The following is a 23,487-nucleotide window of genomic DNA, read 5'->3' on the forward strand; positions in this document are numbered from 1 at the left end:
TTCTGCTGGGGTCCCCAAAGTAAGGCCCGCGGGCCGGATAAGGCCCGAGGGACTCGTTTATCCGGCCCGCGGAGACCCCCACCGCCCACTCTTACCGGCACTGCGCTGTGTAGCTGCCCACTTCCGGGTCAGAGGAGCATCGGAAATAGCTTGTGTGCATACGCAACTGTTATTTGCACATGCACAAGCGTTATTCCCGGTGCACATCCGAGTCAGAGGAGGCCCATGCACATGCACACAAGCTATTTCCGGTGCTCCTCTGACCCTGAAGTGCGCCGTAAATAGCATGTGCACATGTGTATGGGCACACGCTTCCCCGCCCTCCAGCCCACCGTGCGATCAGTGCTGGAGAGACCGGCCCAAGGCGCAGTAAGTTTGCTGACCCCTGTTTTAAACCTCCACTTTTGCCCTCTCAGTGTCTCTCCCATCTGTTCCCATGCCATGGCTGCTGCGCTTGTGCAACCTGCCTTCTCTTTTGTTTCTCTCCCCTCCCCTGACTTTGTGGAAATCAAGGACTGCGATGCAGCCCTCCAGTGGGGGGGGGGGGGATCTGTGATGACAGCCTTACATTTGTATGTGTATAGGAAGATATCATTGGAGCTGTAAGCAATCTCCTGAGTAAACGCATCATGCAGAACGTTCCAAACTCCAATTTAGCAAATGTTTCCCCCTTCACAGCACTTGGTGACGTCCATGGGAAGAACATCATTCCAATGAAACTAAAGTTTCGGCAGAACCTGCAAAGTTCAAAGTCCAGGTATTCAAGTCATATTCTGAGTATCCCTGTTTTAACCTATCCTATGCATGGTTCTGTCCCCCTTTTCTTTAAAAAACACACACTAATCTGGACTTGGGGGTTATTTGGACTGGAGTCATTTGACCAACAGGTAGGAAGATACACGTGGTGAAGTTTACTGTGTGCTGATCGGCACGTCTCTAAATTTCCCTTTAACTGATTGTGACCCCCCCCCCCTGCAATTTGGCAAGGTTTTCCATAAATGGTCAACAGGCTTTCAGGGAATCGAAGTAAGAGACACTACTTCTCCCCATTAGACACCAGAAATGTATCCTGTCCCAAAGTGTCAACAAGGAAATCCTGTGACGGTTTGATGGGTCTGTTTTCGCTTGCTGTTTCAGTCGAGCGACTATCTTAATTAAGCTTTCCTGTGAGAGAAATCAGGAAGTCGAGTATCTCCCTGGAGATCATCTCGGGATTGTCCCTGGCAACTGCAAAGTTCTCGTGGATGGCATCATCGCCCGAATCACAGATGCTCCTCCGCCGGATGAGATCATTAGGCTGGAAAGGCGCAGCGATCGTAAGTCAGGACTTGTACCATTGGAAACATGAAAACCTGAAACCAAAGCAAAGCTCCAAGTCCCTCCAGACATATTTTGCATTGTGCATTCATAATTATTGGCGCTCATTATAGTACCTGGGCGGTTGTAAACAACCCACTTTTAACACCATTCATGTCTGCAGAGGTTTTGGGGTGGACATCGTGCTGTGATTCTGATTGGTGCACATCAAGCTTACTGCTTGAATTGTGTAACTTTTCATACCCGAAACGTTCTGTTGCTTATATTTTTGTTGCCACACTGTTGTGGAACTGTAGCTTAAGACTGATCTCCAGGCGACAGTAGTGTGGTAACACTGGGGAAGCATCATGGCACAACTAATGAAGTGGAATTATATGTGGATGTTCTACTAAATGTCCACTACTATTGCATCAATGACATATTGCAGAATACAGCTGCAACACGCTCGCCCCTGCTGCCACCATAAAAAGCAACCTGTCTGGAAAGGCCCTGCAGAGAATAAAAATATTTTTTGGGAGTGCATATCAGTACAGTGGTACCTTGGTTCCCGAATGTAAACCATTCCAGAAGTCCGTTCGACTTCCAAAATGTTCAAAAACCAAGGCACTGCTTTCGATTGGCACAGGTGTCCTGGAAACAATAGCCAACAGCCGCATCGGATGTTCGAAAACCAGAACACTTACTTCTGGGTTTTTGGCATTCGGAAGCCAAAATGTTTGAGTACCAAGGCGTTTGAGAACCGAGGTTCCACTGTCTACTTATCCACTTGAGTGCTTGTGTAGCTATGTCAACTCCTGTTTCTATTACTGGGTGAAATACTACAAGGCTGCCCTCTCTAAGCTCAGCAGTGCTCCATCCTTTTCTCTTAGGGCTGAAATTGATGGGAATTAGTGGTACAGTTTGGGTAACTTTAGACTCTGAGTTTACTGGCCTTACAGGGGACTTTCTCTTCAGCTGGTAAATGCATATTAGTACTTCAAATTCTTCAGAATGCAGGAAGCCAGCCCTGCTATGTTTGGCGGTGGTGACAATGGGAGGGGTTCCTAGTCCGTTCTGCCCTGGACATCTGCCCCCAAAGCCTTTCCTTAATGGTACCTCTAACTGGCACTGATTGCTGAGTTCAACCAAAGTCTGGAAAAAAAACATTTTAGGGCAGGAAAACAGCCACACCTATTTCTTGCTCTGTGTCTCCTTTGCGCAAAACCTCATCTCCAGCTGACTTCCTCTTCTGGAGATCTGAAGATTTCTCCCCCCAACTCGTTTCCTCTTCGATTCCAGGTGGCTACTGGACGGCGGACAGCAAGTTCCCAGCCTGCACCCTCTCCCAAGCCTTGACTCATTTCCTGGATATTACGACTCCGCCTTCCCAACAGTTGCTTCGGATCCTTTCTCAGCTGGCAAAAGAAGAGAGCGAGAAGGAGAGGCTGGACCTCTTATCTCATGTGAGTTTTGCCATGATAAAAAGGACATTCCCTTTAAAAAATGAAGCAGCAGCCTGCTGAATCATAGAGTTTTCTGGAGAGGGCCTGTTGTTCATTTGCTAATGTTGCTACTGCGTTGTTGCCCATAGGGATAAGGAGAAAATCGATTCTGTTCACTTTTCAAAAAATATGTATATATAAATGCATGACACCACAACATCATACAATACAGTGGTATCTCGGGTTACAGACGCTTCAGGTTACAGACGCTTCAGGTTACAGACTCCGCTAACCCAGAAATAGTACCTCGGGTTAAGAACTTTGCTTCAGGATAAGAACAGAAATCGTGCTCCAGCGGTGCAGCGGCAGCAGGAGGCCCTATTAGCTAAAGTGGTGCTTCGGGTTAAGAACAGTTTCAGGTTAAGAACGGACCTCCGGAACGAATTAAGTACTTAACCCGAGGTACCATTGTACATAACTATATGAAATAACTTCAACGTAGCAATGGCGATACAACACACATTATTATTATTGATTAAATTTGTGCCCTATATCCACAGGTCTCAGGGCAGTTCACAGGATAAAATTACAATATAAAAACACAAAATACATAATCAAAACCAAAACCAAAACAACCCAATAACACTCCCCAACACATTTTAGAAGGGCACATTTAGATGACAATCAACCAAAGGCCTGGTTCAAGAGGACCATTTTTCCCTGATGCCTAAAGGGGTATAATGAAGGCACCCGGTGAACCTCCCTGGGGAGAGCATTCCACAGACAAGGAGCCACTGCAGAGAAGGCCCCGTTCTTGTGTTGCTGCCCTCTGGACCTCTCAAGGAGGCACACAATGAAGGGTCTCAGAAGATGATCTCAGGATCTGGGTTGGTTCCTATGGGGAGAGACAGTCCTTGAAGTATTGCGGTCCTGAGCTTGCTGCATGTTAAAAGTTCACATTTAAATGTGAACCTGTCTGATTCACACTTTGTGAATTGCAGCCATCCTTTGAAATCCACGTTCTTCCAAATTCCATGACGCAGAGGGATGTGGAGGAAAATGCATATGGTAGGGTTCATTCCAACTTTGATTTACAGCTGGCTGGCTCTCTGATGGGCTTTTTGCGTGTTTTGCGTTTCAGAACTTGGAGGAGTACAACAAGTGGAAGTTTTACAATGGCCCCACCTTCCTGGAGGTGTTGCAGGAGTTTCCGTCAGCCGAGGTCTCAACCTCTTTCTTGCTGTCACAATTGCCTTTGCTGAAACCCAGGTATTACTCCATCAGTTCCTCGCAGGACCAGGAGCCCGGAGAACTCCACCTGACGGTCGCCGTGGTCACCTACAGGACCAGAGGTAATAGGGGCTTCCTGGGGTGTGATGCCGCAGAATGGGAAATTCAGCAGAAGCTGGTCCATTGGGACTAGTCAGGCACTGCCCCACATACCTCTGCTCTCAGCCCAGCCCACCAACTTGCCTTCCCACCTACAACCAGTCCAGGAAGTGGTCCTAGATGTCAGCTTCCTCCTCCTCCTTAGTCCCAGTGTTGCCCCTTGTAGAACTCAGCAGGGAAGAGGATGGGGACTACAATGAGTAGCCTCTGGCTGTCCTTGGCTCTGGCGCCACCTGCTGTTGGGCTCCCTGCCTTCTGCCCTGGCAATCTTTTTTTTAAAAAAAAATATTTTTATTGGTTTTACATATATTTTCCAAATAAAACATAACATAACATCTCTCATCTTATACCACATTTTGGCTATAAGCCTAGGACTTCCATCAACCACGCCTAGTGATTTTCGACCTGCATCTCTTAGTCTTGCATGTCCTTCTCTTAACAATTACTTTTATTAATCCATACTTTAGAATCCATTCTCCTAATTTTTTTCTGTAATATTTCATATAGTTCTCCTTACAAAACTTCTTGTAATCCTACAAGCGTAGTCAGCTGATTACAGTTGTTTTTCAAATAACTCACATATTTACTCCAATCTTTCAAGAATTTCTGGTCCCGCTGGTTTCGAATTCTTCCTGTCATCTTATCCAATTCTGTGTAGTCCATTAATTTCATCTGCCATTCCTCTGCCCTGCCAGTCTCAATGGGCAGCAGGCACCACTGGGTGACTCCTTCCCACCAGCTTCAAAACAGTCTGATGGCAACATGGCAACACTGTGTTTGTTCCTCACACTTGGCATTGGACATAGCAATTAGGGAGTCAGGGAGGGGGGAGGGAGAGATTCAATTCCATTTAAAGGCAGATCTACCTCGCTTTGCCCTTCCTGAACTGAAACGCAGTTCGAAATTCCCGCATCTCTGAATTTTGCAATGCAGTTCTCCAACCAAGTCGCTTGCACAGAAGTGCCTGTCCCAGGATAAAGTGTGCATAAAAATGCATATATTGGGGAAAATAACACATATACAAATGTGTCTATTAAGGGAAATTTGCACTAAAAAGTGGACACGGGGACTTTTCAAAAGACCAAATAAATCACAGATGAATGTGGAAATGTAGAGAATTGAAAAAATGAGATGGGCAATTTGGACACTTATTATTTCTCTATCTCTGGTTCGGAGAGGATGGAGGAACCAGCGGAGGCTTCGAGGTGGGAGAGCAGCAGGGCCACAGGACTCAGTGAGCTCCTTGCTAGCATGTGTGCTTTGGGAAATGCCCAACGATGCTGGCACCTGCTATTGACTTAGGCTGGATCCAGACACATCCAAGAAGTGTTTCATTTAAACGTGTTGTAAACTTTGTATGAGAAATTGGGTTGGCAAAACCGGAACTCCACAGCGCCACCTGGTGTCACAGTGTTGTAATGCATAGACAACGCATATAAAGCACTTTTTCTTTACCCATCTAGCTGAGTTTCAAATCTCACATTAGCCTCTCATGGGGGTAATGATTTAATTGACATTTCCCCCCCCTTCCTCCACTCAGATGGAGAAGGTCCGGTGCATCACGGAGTCTGCAGCACTTGGCTGAACACTGTCGACCTAGAGGAGACCATCCCCTGTTTTGTACGCAGGTAAGGACACACTCAAGAACTGGGCTGTAAGAAAATGTTGGTGAACTCACAGCCTCAAAATGACATGTGGGATGCCTGCAGTGCCACATCTTCCAGGTTGATTGTGCATAAAGCACATTAACTTGATTTTATGCTTTTGCTGGCCGAAACCAACCAACGCCACCCCATACAAATTATTTATTTTAATTTATTAGATTTATTAGATTTATATACCACCCTTCATCGAAAGAGCTCAGGGTGCTTCACAAGATAAAAACAAAAGATAAAGCACAAATAAATAGGTAAAACAGAGACAACAAAACAATAACCCCCCACTCCCACAAACACATTTAAAAGGCTGTGGAATGTCATTCAGCCAAAGGCCTGGTGGAAGAGGAAAAGCTTGGTTAGATGCTACAAAAATGTAGGTGGCAATGCTATTCCACAGAACGGGGCAGCCACACTAAAGGCCCTGCTCCAAGTTAATGCAGAGTGAGCTTCTGACCGATCTGCTGGCTTCACCATTTGAACCAGGGACTCGTTTCTTAAGTATAATTGTTTAATTGACACTGAAATGCAGACTGCCTAAATGTGTATTACTGAAGGCTTAAAAGTGGGGAAATTGTACTGGAATATACTCAAGTGGTTTCTGAGCTCCTTGGTGAGTTGATAATTAACCATTGTTGCTTTCTGCTAGCTAACACCTGAATGTTTAACCTTAGATCAGGTAGAAAAGGTATTTGGTTGCAAATCTCCATTTTGAAAGGGAGTTGTGTTTAGCATTTGCTCCCAGGCTCTGTGGAAGTAGCATGTATGGTAAATGACATTCTCCAGGAGCACACAGCCTAAGGCACAATGGAGGCTGTAAAGAGAGAAACTTGTGGTTTTAGATCTGTTTGGAGTATTTCATTTTTTATAGAAAGTAGAGCCTCTGCTGGACTGCACAAGGTCTTGTACGGAATTATTGGATGTATTATTTACCATTTTTTGTTCTGTTTTGAAGAAAGTTCTGCGAGTAAAGCTTTAATTAAACTTATGGGCCTTGACAATGTTTTTATTCCAAAAGGAGTCAGTTGTTATGCATCCGATTGCTTCAAGCTGCACAATATTAATATATGCATTATCATTTGGCTATAGCATTACTCAGTTGTTGTTTTCCGCCTAGTGCTGATGGCTTCCGGCTTCCAAAAGACCCACGCGAACCATGCATCCTGATTGGGCCAGGCACAGGAATCGCCCCGTTCAGAAGCTTCTGGCAACAGCGCCTCTATGATTTGGAAAAGAAAGGTAAAAGGGGACATTTGTCACCAGCTGTTAGGCCTGCATACATACCACCCCTTTAATGGACGCATAAAGCATGTGACGTCCCCCCAAAGAATTATGGGAACTGTATAACCTTCCACAGAGCTACAGTTCCCAGCATGCTAGCAAATGAGAAACAGGCACACTTCAAGATCCAAGTTTTAGTGTATAAATCCCTAAACAGCTTGGGACCAGGAAACCTGAAAGATTGTCTCATCCTAAATATACTCAGCCAATCACTGTGTTCTGCAGCTGAGGGCCTCCTGTATAAACTTTCCTATCAGGGGGCCTGTTCCTCACAATGTCAGAATTTGGCCTTTCGTGTGGTGGCACCTACCCTTTGGAACTCATGGCCACTGCATATCAGACGGGCGCCATCTTTGTTGTCTTTTCAGCTAAAGGGGTTTCCCCTTTCTACATAGCTTCCAAAAATCTTTATCCCATCTGCTCTCTGGCTTGGATTTGAACTGAATTTATGTATGTGCTGTTTGTTCTGTTACAACAGTTTTTATACATTATTTTATATACATTATATTGTAAAATCACTTCATTAGGCCTCACGAGAAGCAATTTACAAATGAAAGCAATAATATCTCCACCCTTTTTTTAAAAAAATAAAAAAATTTATTTATTTATTAGATTTGTTTATCGCTTTATCTTTACCCAGGGCAACCCAAAGCCACGTACAACCAGCCAGCCAGACAAACCCCCACAAAGATACATTAAAACCAAGAGGGGGGAATACATTAAGACCATCTCACCTACTTCTAAAAGGCCACAGACTGGTAAATGCCAAAGGCCTGGTTATAGAGAAATATTTTTGTCTGGTACCTAAAGATGTATAATGAAGGTGCCAGATGAGCCTCCCTGGGGAGAACATTCCACAGACAGGGAGCCACCACAGAAAAGGCCCTTTTTCGTGTTGCCACCCTCTGGGTCTCTCTTGAAGAAGGCACACAAAGAAGTGCCTCAGATGACGGTCACTGCCTTTCTGTTTCTTTTTTCTTTGCTATCATGTTTCTCGTTTCTTTATTTCCTTCTTATAATGCTTCAGGGATGGGCACTGAATTTTCACCCTGAAACCTCAACTTCTGCTGGCCCTTCCTTGCAAAATAAATAAATAAATAAGTGCCTGTGCACCCCAAAACCCCAAACTTAGAAAGCTAGCATTTCAGGGACTCTAGTTCCTGACACACTAATTTTCTATGTGGGGGGGGGGGGTTGCATCTATTGCACAAAGGGCCAGTCACCTCAGTGAGAACTAGGCATCCCAAATAGGCATGAATTAAATTGGGACAGAAGGAGATCTGTTTGCACTCCCCTCCCCACGCTTGAAAACTGATTTGGAGGCTTCTGATTCTAGGGATCAAAGGGAGGAGCATGATCCTGTTATTCGGCTGCCGACATGCCAGCCTGGATCACCTCTACAAAGACGAAATGGAAGAAATGAAAAGGAAAGGGATCCTTCAAGAGGTCTACACAGCTTACTCCAGAGAGCCTGGCTATCCCAAAGTAAGTCTCGTCTTATCTTGAAGGACCCATCTTTAACCCAAACATGCATTTCTTAACCTTTTCCATATTTGCATGGCAGTCTTGCTCCTGTTGCGATCCACCTTGGGTCAGGCCACAAACCACTAGAGCAGGCACCCCCAAACTTGGCCCGCCAGATGTTTTGGGACTACAACTGCCATCATCCCTAGCTAACAGGACCAGTGGTCAGGGATGATGGGAGTTGTAGTCCCAGAACATCTCGAGGACTGAGTCTGGGGGGTCCTGCACCAGAGGGTCCAGACCCACCAGCTGAAGACCAGCGGTCCACGACATTTATAATGAATTGAATAACTGACACTTTTGCACCCCAAAATGGGCCACAGGCGATGGGAAAGCCTTCTTTCTGCCTGAGACCTTGGAGAGCAGCTGCCAGTCCAAGTAGACAACACTGTGTTAAATGTTGCAGCCCTAATTTAAAACATCTCTTGAGAGTTCCATGGACTGCAAGAAGATCAAACCTTTCCATTCTTGAGGAAATCAGCCCTGAGTGCTCACTGGAAGGACAGATCCTGAAGCTGAGGCTCCAATACTTTGGCCACCTCATGAGAAGAGAAGACTCCCTGGAAAAGACCCTGATGCAGGGAAAGATGGAGGGCACAAGGAGAAGGGGGCAACAAAGGATGAGATGGTTGGACAGTGTTCTTGAAGCTACCAGCATGAGTCTGACCAAACTGCGGGAGGCAGTGGAAGACAGGAGTGCCTGGCGTGCTCTGGTCCATGGGGTCACGAAGAGTCGGACACGACTAAACAATAACGATGGAGCTGAATAATAACATACGGGTTTGTTCTTCTCGCTCCAGGTTTACGTCCAAGACCTTCTTCGGAAAAAGCTGGAGTCTGACGTGTGCAGGCTGTTGCACAGAGAGGCGGGCCACCTCTACGTCTGTGGGGACGTCCGTATGGCCAGAGACGTTGCTAAGACGTTAAGGGATATATTTGCCAGGAATCTGGGCCTGACGGAGCAGCAGGCCGAAGATTACTGCTTTCAGCTGAAGGTACGCTGAAAACCTCTTCCTTCTTCATCTTTGGCGATCACTCATAGCCAAGTAAGATTGTCTTTCATGAGCATGGTCTTAACAGAAAGTGACTGTGGAGGCCAATTCTGGATCCACACGTCCTTCCACAGTGGGGACATAGGTTTCTGGACAGGAGTTGAGCCCTATTTTACCCCGGTGCAACTTTAAAAACAACAATGGGGTTTGTGTTTGTGTGATTAGAAAAGTAATGGGGAAATTGATTGAAAAGTGTGGGACCCCCTGTAGTAAATGTTGTGGCAAATAATACTGATTGCTGGTTTATTTCATTCGTTTTTACAGAGGCAGAAGCGATACCACGAGGACATATTTGGGGCTGTGTTTCCCCACGAGAACCAAAGAGAACTGGAAGAAATGAAACTTGACAGAGACATCAGCAACTGGAGACCTCACCCTCAACTGAAATTTTAGCCATAATTTGCACACTTGTCCACATTTTCCATCGTGGTTGGGGGCAAATTTTGCTTTCTCTCCATACTCTGCCTACGTGGAGGCGACTAGCAAGATTTGTCCCAAAAATCTCAGCTTTAACAACAACATCAAAAACCCGAAACACTACATATTTAATTCTATTTATTCTGTAAATTCCTTTTTTAGTTTATATTTGTGTATATTTTATCGGAAGCTTAGTCAGTCAGCTCTTTTTTTAAAAAGAGAAAAAAGAGAATATCTATTGGACAAAGGATCTCAGATTTGTGATCTGATTTTACCCTGCATTACATGTTTTAGAAAAAGGAACAAAAAGTAATCTAGATTTTAAAATGAAACAAAAGAAAGCAACCAGATTAGCAGGCAAAATCAACAGCTCCTACTTAACGAAGGGCAGACTATTGTGCCTGGTGCATATGGAGGCGGGGCATTGATGAGGCTAAGGACAATGTCATTGGTGCAGCTTGGAGGCAGTCTCATTGGTTGCTCGTCCAGCTGCACCGTAGCCCAGCCCCTCCCAGGAGCCAATCAGCTGGGCTGGGGGTCTCGGGGGGGGGGCTTGGAGCAGGGTCTGTTCCTGGTTCATAGACAGGGCCGTCTTACCCATAGGCACTAGGGGTGCAGGGCACCCGGGCGCCGGGCTCTCAGGGGCGCCAGGCTGAGAGTCCGGGGCCTTAGAGTTGAGTCCGGGGAAGAGCCCGCCCATTGGTTGGAGCGCTGTGGCGGGCTCATCTGCTGCGGGTGGTTCTGCACTGTGAGTTTGGGGGCAACTGAGCCAGCGAGATGCTAAAGCGGCCACCCGGCTCCACCCTCCTGCGCGCCTGGGACTGGGCAACCTGGGGGGGGGGGCGCCGGGCAGATCTTTGCACCCCAGCGCTGCATATGCTTAAGACAGCCCTGTTCATAGAGATCAAGGCCCGGTCTTTGGCTTTCGTTTGCAATGCTCATCAATTTGCTGCGGTCTGAGGCTAGCTGCTGGTTAGACAGGGTTGGGGGTCACCCATAGTTGGATTGACTCAAGCATTTTGGGGTGTTTGCCTTTTCCATAGCAAAGCTTTTTTGGGGGTTTGCCATTGTCACAGCTTTCTGGAACCACCGGCTAGGAGCCGAACCCTACAGTTGTATGAAACTGTGCAAACTGTAACCAACCCTGGTCACATCTGTACTGTGCATTAAAGCAGTCTCATACCACTTTGAACAGCCATGGGCCCCCCCCCCCCAGCATCCTGGAAATTGATTAAGGGTGCTGAGAGTCGTTAGGAGACCTCCTCTTCCCCCTCACAGAGCTACAACCCGCAGGTTAATTTAATAGTCAATCAACCACCCTTCCCAGAGAACTCTGGAAGTTGTAGCTCTGTGTGGGGAATAGAAGTCTTTCAACATCCCTCAGCGCCCTTAACAAACTACGGTTCCCAGGATTCTCTAGGGGGGACAGTGGCTGTGCTTGAACCCATTTCCTGCCTTGTGAGCGTAAGCCTTGCTTCCCACTCCCTTCTTCAGGGAGCGTTGGACTAGGATAGAGGAGCTCAGCGCTTCAGATCCCCTGCACAGCTACCACATGCGGATGACCTTGGCCCAGTCATGTTCTCTCAGCCTAGTCTACCTCATAGGGTTGTTCTGAGGATGAAGTGCACCTCTGCAGGAGCAGGGCTCTGTCAGAACAAATGGCAAATAAAAGTGCTAAATAAAATCCAAGCACATCGGGGTTGCGGGGGGGAGCTTGTTGGATCAGGCCAGCGGCCCACCTCACCCACAGTGAAGAAACTGGTCCCTATCTGCATAGGGGACAGGATACACCCCCCAAAAAAAAATTTCCCCACAGCAAGAAAAAGAATCCAGCGCTATGAACTGTTGATGCAACCTTTTATTGACAGCAACAGAACACAGGCTACTTGTGTGTATGCTTGCTAGTTAATTAGTGGTGCTGTTTTAATTTATAAGGGAAATAAACCATTGCTCCTGTTCAGCAGACTCTTGTGTACTTGCTAAGCTGGCTCTCCTGAGATATTTGATGCAATGAACCGGCAGGACTGAGGAGCTCAAGGTCACATCCACGCCAAGGAAGGTTAAAGGAGGCATCCAGTATATCTGAAGGAGCGTCTCCACCCCCATCGTTCTACCCGGACACTGAGGTCCAGCGCCAAGGGCCTTCTGGCGGTTCCCTCACAGCGAGAAGCCAAGTTACAGGGAACCAGGCAGAGGGCCTTCTCGGTAGTGGCACCCGCCCTGTGGAACGCCCTCCCACCAGATGTCAAAGAGAACAACAACTACCAGACTTTTAGAAGACATCTGAAGGCAGCCCTGTTTAGAGAAGCTTTTAATGTTTAATAGGTTATTATATTTTAGTGTTTTGTTGGAAGCCACCTAGAGTGGCTGGGGAAGCCCAGCCAGATGGGCAGGGAATAAATTATTATTATTATTATTATTATTATTATTATTATTATTATTATTATTATATCTTCACCAGTTCCTTAGCTACAGCAGAGTAAAACTGGTAAAGCTGATCAGTGATGCTGTTTAGGTCCGTGTACACACACTATAAATTTAAAGAGTTAACTACGAACCCGAGTTTGATGCATCCATTACTCACTTGGAAGGGCAGTGTAAAATACCTGACATATAGATGTGTATTTTAATTTGCTGTGTAAAGCGTGAGGCATGCCTTTGGCATCAGCCTGCACTTTTGGCATGCTCCGGAGTCAAGAGGACATTGGCCCTACCAGGTCATGCCACTGGGCATGCTCCACACGCAAGACTCCACCCACAATATTCACAGCCCCTCCCACTCCCAGAGAGTGATCCCCTCCCTTATAAAAGGTCAATGGTAAAAGACAACTGATAATACAATAATATTATCGCTACATCACAAATATGTCACAAAGTAGGGATGCTTGGCATGTGGAAACATGAGCCTATCACCCACCGCTGTCAATAACCCCAGATCCCAACACCTTTTAAATACACTCTTCCCCAAATAACAATAATGGTATTTACACATTCCCTAGCTGCAGCGCTTGCCTGCGCTTCTCCTTTGAAAGTATCAGGATTCAATCCACCATCCCGGTGGATTTCTGTCTGGAATATATGCTGCCCTTGATCGCTTCCTGCCTCCTATTGCGAGGCTGAGTTCACACCTTATGGAGGGGCAAGGAGTACGTGACCTTATGCTTAAGGGGTTATGGAGGCAGGGGGAGCCCTGGACACCCCCCCCCTCTTCCAGAGGAGTCATTAGTCGTTGGAGCCAAGGAAATCGACCAAACCGTTGAATTTTGGTCATTATGTGTGAAGTTTCTACAGTTTTCTATATCGCATAGTCCAATGGTGTCCAAACTTTTTTCAAAGAGGGCCAGATTTGATAAAGTGAAGGGCCGTATTATTTTGTTAGGACTGAAGTTTTTGAGCTTTTTTCAGGGTTGAAGCTGTTGAGCCTTTTTTAGGATTGAAGTTCAGGGTTTTTTTAGGATTTTACCCCAGGAAATAAACTGCCACAGGGGCCAGATTAAACCGAACGGCGGGCTGGATTAAGCCCCTTAATCCATGACTTTGGACATGCCTCGCATAGTCAGAGGAAACTGTATGATACAGTGGTACCTCGGGTTAAGTACTTACCATATTTTTTGCTCTATAAGACTCACTTTTTCCCTCCTAAAAAGTAAGGGGAAATGTGTGTGCATCTTATGGAACGAATGCAGGCTGCACAGCTATCCCAGAAGCCAGAACAGCAAGAGGGATTGCTGCTTTCACTGCGCAGCGATCCCTCTTGCTGTTCTGGCTTCTGAGATTCAGAATATTTTTTTTCTTGTTTTCCTCCTCCAAAAACTAGGTGCGTCTTGTGGTCTGGTGCGTCTTATAGAGCGAAAAATACGGTAATTCATTCCGGAGATCCATTCTTAACCTGAAACTGTTCTTAACCCGAAGCACTACTTTAGCTAAAGGGGCCTCCTGCTGCTGCCGCACCACCGGAGCACGATTTCTGTTCTCATCCTGAAGCAAAGTTATTAACCCGAGGTACTATTCCTGGGTTAGCGGAGTCTGTAACCTGAAGCGTCTGTAAACTGAAGCATATGTAACCCAAGGTACCACTGTACATGGTATCTGCTTTTTGCTGCAGTTTTATAGACTTCTTTTCTGAGCTTCTTTGCTGTTATGCATGTATGGTGCTTATGTAAACAGTCATTGTCCTGGCCTTAGTTTGAGGCTGTAGTGGGGACTTGGGATTTTTGGGGACTCGTTTAACTGCCCCGTCCTCCATCCCTGGTTTTAATATTTCCAAGGGCAGGAGATATTTGATAGCAGAGCACATTCTGTCATGCCCTTCTCCCCACCTGAAATGCTGCACAATCCTCGAAGGAGCGCCCCATGTGCCTTTTTCTGAAAGCGTATGTTGGCTCCAATATGAGGCCTAGGGTCTTGCAGCTTTAAACTGTGCTTTTGGGGGCTGGTGGTGGATGTGATCGGGCATGCTGGCGTATTATTTGTCTAGCTGGTTTCTTACAATAAACACCACGTACTTTTTGGAGGAAAAGGTGGGATATAAATGAAATAAATGAGCTCTTCTGCTGACCTGATTAAGAAAGCTGGAGGGGCCTGCCAGATGGAGACGTCAGCTGCCATCCTGGCATCCAGAGATCTCCCCATGGTTGAAGTTGGCGAATGCGCCTGGCAAATTTCTAACGTTGCACAGGACTCCACCACCTCCACCTGCTGCGTGGCTAAACCAGGCCTGTACATGTTGGGAGTGAAAGCCAGGTTAACACTTGTCCAGGATGATTTCGCTAATAGCTTCACCGCGCCCCAGGAGAAACTGGGAGTTTGGTGGCTCAGGGAGAGATATTGACAGGCAAAAATAGACTAAGTGTGCCACTGAGGAGTAGCCACCAGATGGCACCAGCAGCTCACAAAAAGCACAACAAGTTGGCACTTCTTTAACCCTGGTGTTGCTTTCACAGGGGAAAGGCAAATCCGTCAATTTGAGGTTCTCATTTTTGCCAATTTTAAATTCAGTTGTCTGCACATCTGCAGCAATCTATCACACCCATCAGGCTTTCAGTGCGAATTTCTCCTAACAAACTCAATTAAGGCACATTTTCTACAAGTGACTTTCCATAATATAATGTGCTTTTGTATGTTATGTTCACTGATTTCTGCATTTTTACGCAGACATTCCCCTATGCTTTTGGTGGGCGAACTGCATTGCAAAATTCGGAGAAGTGCAATTTTCAAAGGATTGCTGTGTTTTGGTTCACATTCTGGGCTCGAGGCATGTGAATTATGCAGTCCCCCATTGAAATGCAAACAAAATCCCATTTCCCCCTCCTCTCCAGGTTTTGCTCCACCAAAGCACAACCCCAATGGATAAGCTCAGAAAGTTTATTTGAATCTTCATTCCAATGTCTATAGATTGATCTCCTTATTGTGTGTGGTGGGGGGGCATTTATTAATTAAATCTATATCTTGCCCTCTGCCCCAAATCAAACACTTCTGTGAGATAAACTGGTAGGGCGGTAGGCAGGGAGGCCAACAGTAGGTGGCGCCAGTAGCAAAGACAGGCAGAGCCAACTGATTCGAGTTTTGTCCCCATCCTTTCCCTGCTGCTTTCTACAAAGGTTGCTCTTTTTCTCTTAACTGCCTGAACCATCACTGCCTGCATGCGTCCTGGCAGTCTTATAAGCTGCCTCGGACAAGGAGGCTACAGAATGCCTTAAGCACAAAAATAAAAAGCCTCAAATGAATCCAAATTCTGGAAAGGATTCAGAACGCTTTGAAAACTGGGGCACCAAATCCAACATCACGACCGGGGCATTCAAAGAGTTTGCAATCTCTCTCCTGGTTTGTGTTCGCAAGAGGAAAACCTCTCCTTCCCTGCTTGTTCATAAATTAGAGCAGGGATTTCTGTCTTTGATGCTAACTTTTGTCCCCACCCCCTCAACCTATGGGCTCAGGTAACACCCCCCCCACCCCCGAGATATACTGCAACGTATTGTTGCAGAGTCCCACTTGTCAATCATCTGTGATGAGGTTAAGGTAAAGGACCCCTGACAGTTAAGTCTAGTCATGGACGACTCTGAGGTTGCGGCGTTCAAATTTGGTAAATATTTCCTGTGCAGGATGCTAAGGAGAATGCATTTTCATTACCACCACACAAATAATATACTAGCATGCATGGTTTCATGTGTTGGCTGGTGAATTTTTCTGTATGAAAGCATCTGTTAAAATGCAAGAACAATCCAAGATGAAATGCCTGAGCAAAAACAAAAGAAAATAATTTGGACAAAATGAGAAAGAACAAATAGATATTACATGCCTTCTAAACTGCTGTGTGGCTAACCAATGAAAAGGTAAAGGTACCCTGACAGTTAGGTCCAGTCACAGACAACTCTGGGGTTGCGGCGCTCATCTCGCTCTATAGGCCGAGGGAACCGACGTTTGTCCACAGACAGTTTTTCTGGGTCATGTGGCCAGCATGACAAAGCCGCTTCTGGCAAACCAGAGCAGCACACGGAAACACTGTTTACCTTCCCGCCGGAGCGGTACCTATTTATCTACTTGCACTTTGACGTGCTTTTGAACTGCTAGGTTGGCAGCAGCAGGGACCAAGCAACGGGAGCTCAAGCAACGTGGAAGAATGTAACTTACCGGCTTCTTATTGCTGCTCCGTAAGCATTTTGTATAAACATCCCAAAGTGTTCATGTGGCCTCTTATTTGCAGCAGTGATTCATACAGATGGCAAACATGATTAAGATTACTAAGCACCTTCTCTCAGGCATGCATTTTGGCTCTTGCCTGCTCATCTAAATGCTGGAACAGCCTAGAGGTCTGTCCAATCTAGTCCTGCGTCCAGTTTTCAACAATGGGTCAAGCAGAAGATTCTGGGATGCCCCGAAGCAGGGCAGGAAGGCCATAGCCGTATTCTGTGTGTCCCCAGACCACTGGCATTTGGAAAGACACTGCCCCTAAACATGGATGTTCCATTTAGCTAGCAACCGCTGACAGACGTCTCCGAGAGTCTGCCTAATCCCCCTTAAAGCCAACAAACTAGGCTTGCCATAAGTCAGGAAAATTTCTGACATGTTTTCCTATTTTTCAGGTGTAAAAAAATTGGTGCAGGAACTTTTTCACATCTGCTGCACCACACCTTCAATGTGTTAAACAGGAAAGGATTTTTCAAGTCCCATGAGCAATCTTGGAGAAATAGGTAGAGAGAGTCATGCCCTTGATTCTGGGTTGTCCAACTCTATCACAAATCCACTTTAAAAAGGGTCAGCTCAGCCTATCAAAGGCTTTGTAGACATCCAGCAAGGCTACTGCTCGAAGATGACCATTGTTTTTGCTAAACTGTGTAACACAGAGCTTTCCAAACTTTCCAAACAAAGGCTAATTGGGCAGTAGGATTACACTAAATCAGGTTTCCCCATTTTGGGGAGCACTGTTATTCCCATCTAGGATTTCATTAAATAGTGCCATTAAGTGTGTACATCACACATTGCTGAATTGTTTGTGGAACACCCTGCAAGCCAGTCAATGCCCAGTGCCTTATAGCCTTTTAGATTTTTAATGGCTCTTTGCACCTCTTCCAGCTCAATGGGTTTATTTAGAATCTGTTTATGAGCCTCATAAAAGTTGTGGTAAGTGGTTTATTTAAATAGTCATTAATTGCACCAGGGAGAGAGGGGGGTTGAAGTGTACAAAGTTGAATACATATAACATGCACTGCTTTTCTTTGTACTGTAAGTGCCCATTATGTCCTTGAGAAGCAGAGCTCTTCTGTTATTGACTCTCTGCTTGATACGGTTTGCCAGCAGTTTGGAGTTTTTCTTTTAAAGCAGCAAAACTTTAAATGCCAGTTTTCCTTGTACAAGCTTGGCGAGTCACTGCAGGGTGTTCTGTTTACAGTTCACAAGAGTTTCCATTGAACCACTGGAATGGCTCTGAAAGTGATGGAAGAGTGTTTTCCCTAACCTGCTGGCTCTCTAAGCCATGGGTAGGCAAACTAAGGCCCGGGGGCTGGATCCGGCCCAATTGCCTTCTCAATCCGGCCCACGGACAGTCTGGGAATCAGCGTGTTTTTACATGAGTAGAATGTGTCCTTTTATTTAAAATGCATCTCTGGGTTATTTGTGGGGCATAGGAGTTCATTCTTTCTTTCTTTTTCAAAATATAGTCCGGCCCCCCACAAGGTCTGAGGGTCAGTGGACCAGCCCTCTGCTGAAAACGTTTGCTGACCCCTGCTCTAAGCAATCATGAACCCAAGAAAGCTCAGTGGACAGGGAAGAGGAGTCCAACAACACTGGAGGGGGCATAAAAAATGGGCTGTTTGACAGTGAAACAGGTCACCTTGGAAAGTAGTGAGACCTCGTTACAGGATTTTAAGCAAAGCCCAAGTAGCCACCAAAAAAGATGCTGCAGTAGCAGATTTGAGGTTGTACAAGATGACCCTTGAGGACATTTCTTTTTTACTTTCAAAACAAGAATAGATGACAGGCGGACAATATTTTTTTAAAAAACAACACACACATACACAACCACACAACTTCAGGTGTTTCATCCAGAGCAAAGTTTTATTCACTTAAAAGAACTCTAAAATATCCAGAATTTCATTAGCATAGAATGTACTTCTTTTCTTTTCTTTTCTTTTCTTTTCTTTTCTTTTCTTTTCTTTCTTTCTCTCTTTTTAAACAGTTGCACAGACTAAACTCAGAGCTCTCTGTTAATACTAACCATTTCTTTTAAAATTAAATTAATAGCCATTCTGGAAGACCAAACTCAAGTTGATAGAAAATATATTTATATATTTATATATATATTTATAATATATTTACTGTACAAAGTTTACAATACATTTGAAAAGGGGGAGAAAAAAAACCCCAAACACACATCCATTTTCACCAATATTACAGACTTCATTTTACATACACCGTCAAAGTTGCGGTTGAGGAGGGGGGGACCCTTAATGTGCCGCTGCGGTTCACCAAAAAGAAAAAGAAAAAAAAGATACGGCCTCACAGGGCTAATTCACTCGCTTACAATCACCACAAAAAGGAAAACCCACAAATAATTAGGAACGAACTGGGGCAGAGATCCCTTCCTCCCACCCCCGTCCAATGCTCCTGCTGCAATGCTGTACAATGCAATTCCTTCTGTTTCCTCTTAAAAGTAAGTCTCATCAAATTCAACTGGGCTTACTCTAGGTAAGTGGGTAAATTACAGCCACAGCTGAAAGGACTCCATTCATTCCCTGCCACCACCCTGCCTTCCGCCTGGGTTTAATGGAGTGACTCTGGATTTACAGCAATGTAAACAGTGTTGGTTCATGCCTTTCACTCGCCCTGCTTCGCTCCCCAAGGATTTGAGCCTGGCTCCAACATATCCTTGAACACTGACAATGCATGCTTGTCTGAATGGAGGACAGAAAGGGGTGTGTCAGCATGCTGAAATTGGCCTACTGTGCAATCATTGGCTCGCCCACGTTTGCCTCTGGCCCTGCCCACTGCTGGCATGCGGCCCTCAGAAAGTTGTAAAGGAGGAAATGTGGCCCTCAGTCTGAAAACGATCACACGTTTTAAAGCTTAAATAGCTGTAGGGTTAGGCCAGATTTATGGAGAATAGAGCTATGAATGACTATAAAGACAGTCTCTCTTTCTCTCTCGAGGGATGGCTGATCTTTGGGCAATCAGATGTTGCTGAACTCCAGACTGAAATCATCTCTACTGGCCAAGTTGGCTGGAGCAAATAGGAGCTGAGGTCCAGCGACACCTGCAAGGCCACAGGCTAGTCACCCCTAGGTTAGGCAAATACATTCCCAGATGCTGGGAATAAAGAGAGATATTCCCATCATGCCCTGCTCTTGGGCACTCAGGGAGATGTTTGATGCATGTTGAATTGCTACCTCTTCCTTTGCAGTTTTATTAATTTCAGATGTGCCAAACTGAGAATGATCCTAACTGAGAATGCAATGCTGGGAGGGGGTTTACAGTTCCCCAGAGCAACAGGAATTAAAATAACTTAGTAAGAATCCTTAGGGTAAGACTTCCTGTTGGTGGAAAGTGTTTGAACCCCAGGCAAGTTGAAACCAACTCTTCTTCCCTGCAAGCATGAGCAGATCTCTCTTCATTAGAAAAGGCAACCAAAGGAGTGCACTGTATATTATAATCCAAGGACCTGGTGTACTGAGGGGTACACAGCATTAACTATACAGAGGAAAGTATTGATAAAGAAGCCAAAATTGGGCCTGTCAGTTACACTGCGGATATTACGTGGCTTACACGAAACAACTTGCACTTTCCACCAGAACTGCAGCTTTCAGTGTTTGACCTATGTCTGGACCACATCCATCTGTTGTGGTGGTTGAATGCTCATTCACACCACAGATACAAAAATCCCTGCTCATAAAAAAACTGAACATGGCAAGGTTAGAACTCTTTCCCCCTGAAATTCTAACTTCCTATGTGCAGAGAATGTGTACAGAGCAACATTCAAGGACGTGAGGGATGGGAACTGTAGCTGTGTGAGGGGGAAATGGGTCTCCTATCAACTCTCAGCATCCTAAACAAACTACAGTTCCCAGGATTCTTTGGGGGAAGCCACAACTGCGTAAATGTATTGGGCAGGTGTGGCCTTTTCACTGCATCGCAGTAACCAGAAACACCTCTTCTCTCTCCGCCCCCCCCCCTCAAAAAAAGGTACTTCTCTAAAGTACTTTCAGTGTCAAGGTAGCACATTTAAGCTCTCTTCCAATAAGATGTTCTGCCTTCAGTCTGTCTTCTTTAAAAAGACAAAAACTGTTCTATCCCACAGAAATAGGCTTCCGTCTCCAACACTTGGGAGTGCGGTCAACGGTTCAGGATGAACCCCAAACAAGTTATCACCACACAGAAAAAGCCTCAAAAGAGCTCCCCCCCTTCTTCACAGTCTTCTAAGAAAATGGCAGGACTGGTGGACCACCAAGACAAACAACTGCGTTGTGAGATTTCTTTACCCTGCCACAAAGGACCTATTGGACAGTGCTTGTGCCACCAACCCTGAAGGCTAACCCACTACCATACCTTGGCCTACATATTTTGGAAATTGCTCTTAATAATAATAAAAAAGGCTGAGCACTTATTGGAGCCATTAGTGAGGATTCTTCTTGGGTAGGCCCTGCTTTTTTGGAAGAGGGCAACAGCAGCATTAATAAATTACCACTTTTAAGTCCTCAAAAACTTTTGAGATTTCCCTCAGCAGACAGACATAACTCGGTCCCGCTGCCCGCACAGTCTCCAGCAACCCTCCTTATCCTTCCTCATCTGGGATCCTTTGGAAGGAGTGGAATGAGAAACTGTGTCTCCTTTACACCAGGTGTACACAGGCCCTCCAGGATTTGCTGGACCACAACTCCCATCACTCCTGTCCGTTGGGCTTACTGGGGCTGATGGGAGCTGTAGTTCAGAAACATCTGGAGTGCTAAGGGCTCCCCACATCCAGCTTACACAAAGCATCAGAGGATCACTGGAACAAGTGCCCTCTCTCCGCCCCCCACAAAAAATCTGACCATAACCCCCTTGTACACACCAGAAACCCAAAAACACATGGAGTTCCACAGAATGACCAGCTCTGCCTCAAAGGGTTAGAAATAGTGGTTATTGGGGAGACACAAGCAGCTGTGCAGAAAGTGACAGCTCCCTAAAGAAAAAAGTCCTATTCAGTTCCCTTCTAGTGTCTCCAGCTCTTTAGATACCACCTACATACCTCAAAAAAACAACAACCCCAAACCTTCCCCAAAAACCATGAGGTAGGAAGCTTGCTGTAAAAAATGATCACCTACTACCCTCTATGCAAGGGGAGCAGAGGGGGACACACGACTCTTGTCCAGCAGGCCAGATTCAAAACCACCGACCCCTTCATGGGGCAGTTTCAATAGGTCCACCCACCTGCCAATCACCCGATGCCATTATATTTCTGGAGAATCCACGTCTACTGGAAAGCAAACAGGGTTTGACGCTGCATTTAAGCAGCGTTGAATGCAACAAACATTTCACACTTGAAGATCCCCCAGAAATATATAGCATCTATCCCACTTTGCTTCAGCAGCCTCTAAGCTTATTTTTTAAAACAAAAACAATGGGATTGTCTACACAAATTTAAACCACTTCCAAACTCTGCCTCTGCTATTCATTCTCAAATTAGGCTAGGAAAGTGTATTTCTCAAAAGGGAATGTGGGATTTCCTTCCTCACACCTTCACAAAAACAATGGTTCCTAGAATTCTCTGGGAGCAAGCTGAGGGGCTGAACCAGTTCCAAACCAGTTCACACTCTGCATGTATACATGCCCCAAGGGTGTGTGTGCAAACTTCATTTTGAACGGATCGAACATTTCCACAGAGTGAAACAGAAAACCTTCGCTGCTTCACAGATGAAACCAAGATTCATAGTCAGGTTGTTTTTAACAGTGCCAGTTGAACATTTAGGGAGAGGGGAAATGGGTTGTTGTTTTTTAAGATTAAAAAACCTTTTATCACATTTATTATTAACCATGAAAAATAGAATTCACACAAGGGGAAGACAACAACAGTCCATCAGAATGTAAACATTTTTAAAGTAAAGAAGATGCTGACTCGAGATGTCAGAAGCAAAAGTAACGAAAGTCAAAATGAAATCTCGTTGGGGGCCTGGGGAGGGGGGGACCGCATCTCCCCATGGCCCTTCAATTATTTGGGAAACTTTGCAGAGGACTCCGATGATCCACTTCCAGGTGTGTGAGTGACACAGATATATATATATTTTTTTCCGGGGGGTGGAAATGAAGAGAGAGCCATGAACACACAACAAGCTATATCTTTTGATTACTGGATTCCAAATCTCCCAGGGCAAATCGCTCGAACCGGATGGCAACTTTGCTACTGTTAATGCTGAAGAGGAAGGTGGAGGGTAAAGGGAGGGTGGGAAAAAAGGGAAATTAAGCAGTTTCACTTTGACACCTTGTACAAAAACAACAAGTGCTGATGATGAGCTAATTGGTTCCATGTACTAACACAAGAGAGCAAAACACTGAAGTGGTCTGGGAGGAAAACAGAAGAAACTGTACAACTCAAGGAAGCTTCTTTCTTACAGAAAAGAGAGTTTTCTCCATTCTTGAGGTTGCAAAGCACAGCACTTGCTCTCCTCTCTATTTAAATCTCCCTTTGTGTAGAGATTTTCAAAAGGGATACATGACAAATCTGAAGAATCATGAATTGTGCAGGCTGTTTATGTTAGCCAGATTTAATACGTTTCCCTCAATGATAGTGAGAGGAAGATATTTAGCTCTCCCAGAATCAGAGTGTCTCTGCAAATGTAGTAAACAGGAACCTGATACTTTGGAGCATATTTTCTTTTCTTGTGATTTTGGCATTTATGCCAGAAGACAATTATTAGAGGCCTAACAACTCAATGGGCTGATTTCTTTACCACCAACGGTTCA

At 45.4% G+C, this 23,487-nt stretch overlaps 2 protein-coding genes across 2 annotated transcripts in view; one reads left to right on the forward strand and one right to left on the reverse strand.

Annotated features, from left to right (window-relative positions):
* Positions 1–10,296, forward strand: part of NOS2 (nitric oxide synthase 2) — a 36,147-nt gene extending 25,851 nt beyond the window's left edge. Inside the window, exons 19-27 of the mRNA XM_083479530.1 lie at positions 679–757; positions 1,138–1,316; positions 2,596–2,759; positions 3,880–4,090; positions 5,668–5,755; positions 6,900–7,021; positions 8,400–8,548; positions 9,388–9,582; positions 9,904–10,296. Coding sequence (XP_083335656.1) covers positions 679–757; positions 1,138–1,316; positions 2,596–2,759; positions 3,880–4,090; positions 5,668–5,755; positions 6,900–7,021; positions 8,400–8,548; positions 9,388–9,582; positions 9,904–10,032 — 1,316 coding nt within the window. The 3' untranslated portion in view covers positions 10,033–10,296. The remainder of the gene's footprint in view (positions 1–678; positions 758–1,137; positions 1,317–2,595; positions 2,760–3,879; positions 4,091–5,667; positions 5,756–6,899; positions 7,022–8,399; positions 8,549–9,387; positions 9,583–9,903) is intronic.
* A 12,237-nt stretch (positions 10,297–22,533) lies between these two features.
* The window catches only part of KSR1 (kinase suppressor of ras 1), a 104,688-nt gene continuing 103,734 nt past the window's right edge, over positions 22,534–23,487 (reverse strand). Inside the window, 1 exon segment of the mRNA XM_083479621.1 lies at positions 22,534–22,936. Coding sequence (XP_083335747.1) covers positions 22,858–22,936 — 79 coding nt within the window. The 3' untranslated portion in view covers positions 22,534–22,857.

This window comes from Podarcis liolepis (genome assembly GCF_965112155.1).
Source record: "Podarcis liolepis genome assembly, chromosome: 16".
Classification (NCBI taxonomy): domain Eukaryota; kingdom Metazoa; phylum Chordata; class Lepidosauria; order Squamata; family Lacertidae; genus Podarcis; species Podarcis liolepis.